The following is a 4,781-nucleotide window of genomic DNA, read 5'->3' on the forward strand; positions in this document are numbered from 1 at the left end:
AAAATTCTGCCCCAGTATCGTGATTTGCAAGAAAATGTCATTTTGATGGAATTTTTGAGACCTTCTCAAAAATTCTGCCCCAGTTAACAGTCAAAAGGGGAAAATGAAATTTTTATTATGATAAGACCGAATTCCAAAGGAGCGCCTACGTATCCCCTCTTAAACGGGAATCAGGTCTGACGTAGTTCCAAATACAGAGTAAAAAAGCATGAACAATTTAGATGTAATATCTTTTCACAGCATATGAGTTGATGGGTTTGGGCCAAACTTCTCCATCCATTTCTGCAAGTATGAGGGCTCCGCCTGTTAATACCCGAGAGACTATATATGGACCCTGCCAGTTTGGCGAGAATTTACCCTTTGCTTCATCTTGATTTGAAAAAATCCGCTTCAGAACCAGTTGCCCAGGTGAAAAATGTCTAGGTCTAACCTTTTTATTGAAAGCTCTGGCCATTCTATTTTGATAAAGTTGACCATGACAAACGGCGTTAATCCTCATTCCATCTATCAATGCAAGATTTTCCGCTCGGATTTGTATCCATTTAGCATCATCCAACTCCGCTTCTTGAATAATCCTTAGAGATGGTATTTCCACTTCGGCAGGTATTACAGCTTCATTACCATATACCAGAAAATAAGGCGTAGCCCCAGTAGAAGTTTTGATGGTTGTACGATATCCCAACAATGCAAAGGATAACTTTTCATGCCAATGTTTCTGATTATCGATCATCTTGCGCAATATCCTTTTGATATTCTTATTTGCAGCCTCAACAGCTCCATTCATCTGTGGTTTATATGCTGTAGAATTTCGGTGATTGATCTTGAACTTCTCATACAATGATCTCATCAAATCACTATTTAGGTTGGTTCCGTTATCAGTGATGATTGACTCAGGAATCCCGAACCTACAGATGATATTGTTTTTGACAAAGTCATCAACAACCTTCTTTGTCACTGATTTGTGAGAGAGGGCTTCGACCCATTTGGTGAAGTAGTCAATTGCAACCAAAATGAATCTATGTCCATTGGATACCGCTGGCTCGATTGGACCAATGACGTCCATGCCCCAAGCTGCAAAGGGCCACGGTGAACTAGTAACATGGAGTTCGTTGGGAGGAACTCTGATCATATCTGCGTGGGTCTGACATTGGTGACATTTTTGAACATAGCGGATACAGTCTGTCTCCATAGTTAGCCAGAAATATCCCGATCTCAAGATCTTCTTTGCCAGTGTAAAGCCATTCATATGAGGACCACATGTTCCTGCATGTATCTCTTTGATCAACCTGTTGGCTTCTCCAGCTTCGACACACCTTAGCAACCCCAAATCGGGAGTCCTCCTATAAAGGATTTCTCCGCTTAGAAAGAATTGATTTGCTAGCCTCCGAATTATACGCTTTTGTACATTTGTTGCATCTACTGTATACTCACCGCTCTTCAAATATCCTCGAATGTCATCGTACTAAGGCTTTCCATCAGGTTCTTCCTCAACATGAAAACAGTATGCCGGTTGCTCGTATATATGGATGTAAATAGGATCAATGTAATTATGATCCGGATGTTGAATCATGGAAGATAAGGTGGCTAAGGCATCTGCGAATTCATTCTGGATCCTCGACACATGTTTGAATTTTGCCTTGATGAACCTTTTGCACAACCTATGCACGCACTCCAAGTATGGTAACAATTTTCGATTCTTGGTAGCCCATTCGCCTCGGACCTGATGGATCAATAAGTCTGAATCTCCTATTATCAACATTTCCTGGACATCCAGGTCAATAGCGCGTCGGAGCCCCAATATGCAAGCTTCATATTCGGCCATATTATTCGAGCAAAGGAACCTGAGTTTGGCTGATACCGGATAATGTTGCCCAGTTAGTGAGATCAAAACAGCTCCGATGCCGGATCCGCTCAAGTTCTTAGCTCCATCAAAGAACATCCTCCAACCATCATATTCTTTAGAAATGTCTTCCCCGACAAAAGCTACTTCTTCGTCTGGGAAGTAAGTCTTCAATGGTCTATAATCATCATCTACAGGGTTCTCCGCCATATGATCTGCTAATGCTTGTGCTTTCACTGCCTTCTGTGTAACATATACTATGTCAAACTCGCTCAGTAATATCTGTCATTTAGCCAGTTTACCTGTAGGCATGAGCTTTTGAAAGATATACTTCAGAGGATCCATCCTTGAAATCAGATAAGTAGTGTGCGAGGAGAGATAGTGTCGTAGCTTCTGGGCGACCCAAGTTAAGGCACAACAGGTACGCTCCAATAGAGAATATCGAGCCTCATATGATGTAAACTTCTTACTCATGTAATATATCGCTTGCTCCTTTTTTCCAGTCTCATCATGTTGCCCCAAAATGCAACTGAAAGCATTATCCAACACTGATATGTATAACAACAGTGGTCTACCAAATTCCGGTGGGAATAACACAGGTGGATTGGACAAGTAATCTTTGATTTTGTCAAACGCTTTTGACATTCATCTGTCCATTTTACCGCAGCGTCCTTCTTAAGCAACTTGAAGATGGGCTCGCAAATGACAGTAGACTGGGCTATGAAGCGACTGATGTAATTTAGTCGTCCCAGGAAACTCATTACCTTTTTCTTACTCTTCGGAGGAGGTAGATCACGAATGAATTTGATTTTTGATGGATCTAGTTCTATACCCCGACGGCTGACAATGAAACCCAGAAGCTTTCCAGCAGGAACCCCAAAGACACACTTTGCAAGATTCAACTTCAAGTTATATTTGCGTAGCCTGGCAAAGAACTTTCGCAAATCGTCTAGATGATTTGAGCCCTTCTTTGATTTGATGATGACATCGTCCACATAAACTTCAATTTCCTTGTGTATCATGTCGTGAAACAAAGTGGTCATTGCCCTCATGTATGTAGCCCCAGCATTCTTCAAACCAAAAGGCATTACCTTGTAGTTGTAGACACCCCACGGTGTGATGAAAGCAGTCTTCTCAGCATCGTCCTTGTGCATCTCAATTTGATGATAGCCAGCAAAGCAATCCACGAATGATTGTGTTTCATGCTTAGCACAGTTATCAATCAAGATGTGTATGTTGGGCAATGGAAAATTATCTTTGGGGCTAGCTTTGTTGAAATCTCGATAATCCACACAGACTCTAACCTTTCCATCTTTCTTCGGCACTGGAACGACATTTGCAAGCCAGGTCGGGTACTCCGTCACTTGAAGGATTCCAACATGTAATTGCTTCGATATTTCTTCTTTGATTTTCAGACTCAACTCAGGCTTGTATTTTCTCAACTTCTGCTTCACAGGAGGACATGTTGGATCAGTAGGCAATCGATGAGCTACAATTGAAGTGCTTAGCCCTGTCATGTCTGCATAGGACCAGGCGAAGATATCTTTATTCTCCATGAGACACTCTGTATACTCTTTCTTGTCCTCTTCCGTCATGTGGATGCTTACTCGGGTCTCTTGTACCACTTCTGAACTTCCCAGATTTACCACCTCTGTTTCCACTAGATTGGGGTTGGGTTTTTCCTCGAATTCCTCAACCTTTTTGATTAACTCTTCAGGGACCTCACTTTCTTCGACTTCCTCTAAGTCATTAATGTTAAGCTGTGCAGTCTCATTATATGTCATAGTCTCAGATTCAACATTTTTATAATAGATTTTGCTGGAAAAAGAAATAACGCACAAATAAATATAAGATATTAAATGGATGGGAGAAGAACTTTATTGATTGAAACTCAAGGGCTTCATAAAACTAGCATTTGAAAACAATAACATATAACTGGAATTTAAAATTGTTTATTGAAAACTTTAAAATTTGATAGAAAAATTTCTTCCACAGCTACCTAGATGCCCGACGAGGTCTGGATGGAGTTGAGGTCCAAATGCTGATGCTGATCCCTGCTTCATTGCTTCCTCTAGGGTCCCCTTTCTCCTCCTCGTTGATCACTACATTGCAACCCTTTCCTTCCTCCTTGGTCAGAGATAAACCCTTCATGTCTTCCAGAAGATCACCAATGATACATCCCATGAAACCTGCTGATCGGAATGACTGGTGCAATGGTGGTATTGGTTTCTTCAATGGATAATAGTACCCATCTCTAGGTGGTTGCCAATCAAGCCACTCCTCAGTAGTATATTTATATCCTAGGCCAAAAGTGGTTGAATGACGAACAGGTTGTATATGTTCAACTATTCCTTGCAAATTAGCTCCCAAACCTTTCCCGAGCTAGAAACCAAACCAGGCCATCATATCTATGATCTTCTGACTGAACCACGGTTGCACTTCAATGTTGCCAACAAGCTCAACTGTATGGTACATCTCACCATCTAGATGACCCCTTCCTTCTATCGCATATACAGGATGTCCCTTTTCTCCATGGACTACAACCTTTTCATGATCCCATTCAAACTTCAAGCATTGATAAAGAGTAGAGGGAACTGCTCCAGCCATATGAATCCAAGGACGACCCAATAAGAGGTTATATGAAGATGAAATGTCCAAAACCTGGAAAGCTATTGGGAAAGTAGCAGGACCAATGAGCATGTCCAAGGTTATTTCTCCAATAGTACCCCTCTGAGAACCATCAAAAGCTCTCACATTCATCTTCCAGGTTTGAATCTTTGCACTATCCACGCCTAGCCTTGTCAATGTGCTCAGAGGGCAGATATTCAAACTCGAACCTGAATCAACCAAAGCTTTGGTGATTATCTTATCCTGATATTGAATTGAAATATACAAAGTTTTATTATGGGTTGTAATTGGCAACTCATCTTCATGGAAAGAT

The 4,781-nt window shown here is 41.2% G+C and overlaps 1 protein-coding gene and 1 pseudogene across 2 annotated transcripts in view; one reads left to right on the forward strand and one right to left on the reverse strand.

Annotated features, from left to right (window-relative positions):
- Window positions 1-217: 217 nt before the first annotated feature.
- LOC125843163 (uncharacterized) lies at window positions 218-4,600 on the reverse strand. The gene is made up of 5 exons (XM_049522383.1): window positions 4,280-4,600; window positions 3,840-4,222; window positions 2,503-3,658; window positions 1,464-2,122; window positions 218-1,358 (listed from the first exon to the last, which is right to left on the reverse strand). Exons 1-5 carry the CDS (start codon window positions 4,598-4,600, stop codon window positions 218-220), a joined length of 3,660 nt encoding a protein of 1,219 aa, XP_049378340.1.
- A 44-nt stretch (window positions 4,601-4,644) lies between these two features.
- The window catches only part of LOC125843164 (TOM1-like protein 9), a 3,623-nt pseudogene continuing 3,486 nt past the window's right edge, over window positions 4,645-4,781 (forward strand). Inside the window, exon 1 of the transcript XR_007443952.1 lies at window positions 4,645-4,697. The product of XR_007443952.1 is annotated as a TOM1-like protein 9 (transcript). The remainder of the gene's footprint in view (window positions 4,698-4,781) is intronic.

Source organism: Solanum stenotomum, chromosome 10 (genome assembly GCF_019186545.1).
Source record: "Solanum stenotomum isolate F172 chromosome 10, ASM1918654v1, whole genome shotgun sequence".
NCBI lineage: Eukaryota > Viridiplantae > Streptophyta > Magnoliopsida > Solanales > Solanaceae > Solanum > Solanum stenotomum.

Excerpts from the sequence above, each read along its gene's own strand:
- LOC125843163 (XM_049522383.1), bottom strand. The coding sequence starts at position 4,600 with ATGAATGTGAGAGCTTTTGATGGTTCTCAGAGGGGTACTATTGGAGAA. Across the intron at positions 4,223-4,279 it reads AGCTTGTTGGCAACATTGAA|CTCGGGAAAGGTTTGGGAGC; the intron begins GTGCAACCGTGG and ends TTTGGTTTCTAG. Across the intron at positions 2,123-2,502 it reads TGCTTAAGAAGGACGCTGCG|ATATTACTGAGCGAGTTTGA; the intron begins GTAAAATGGACA and ends GCTAAATGACAG.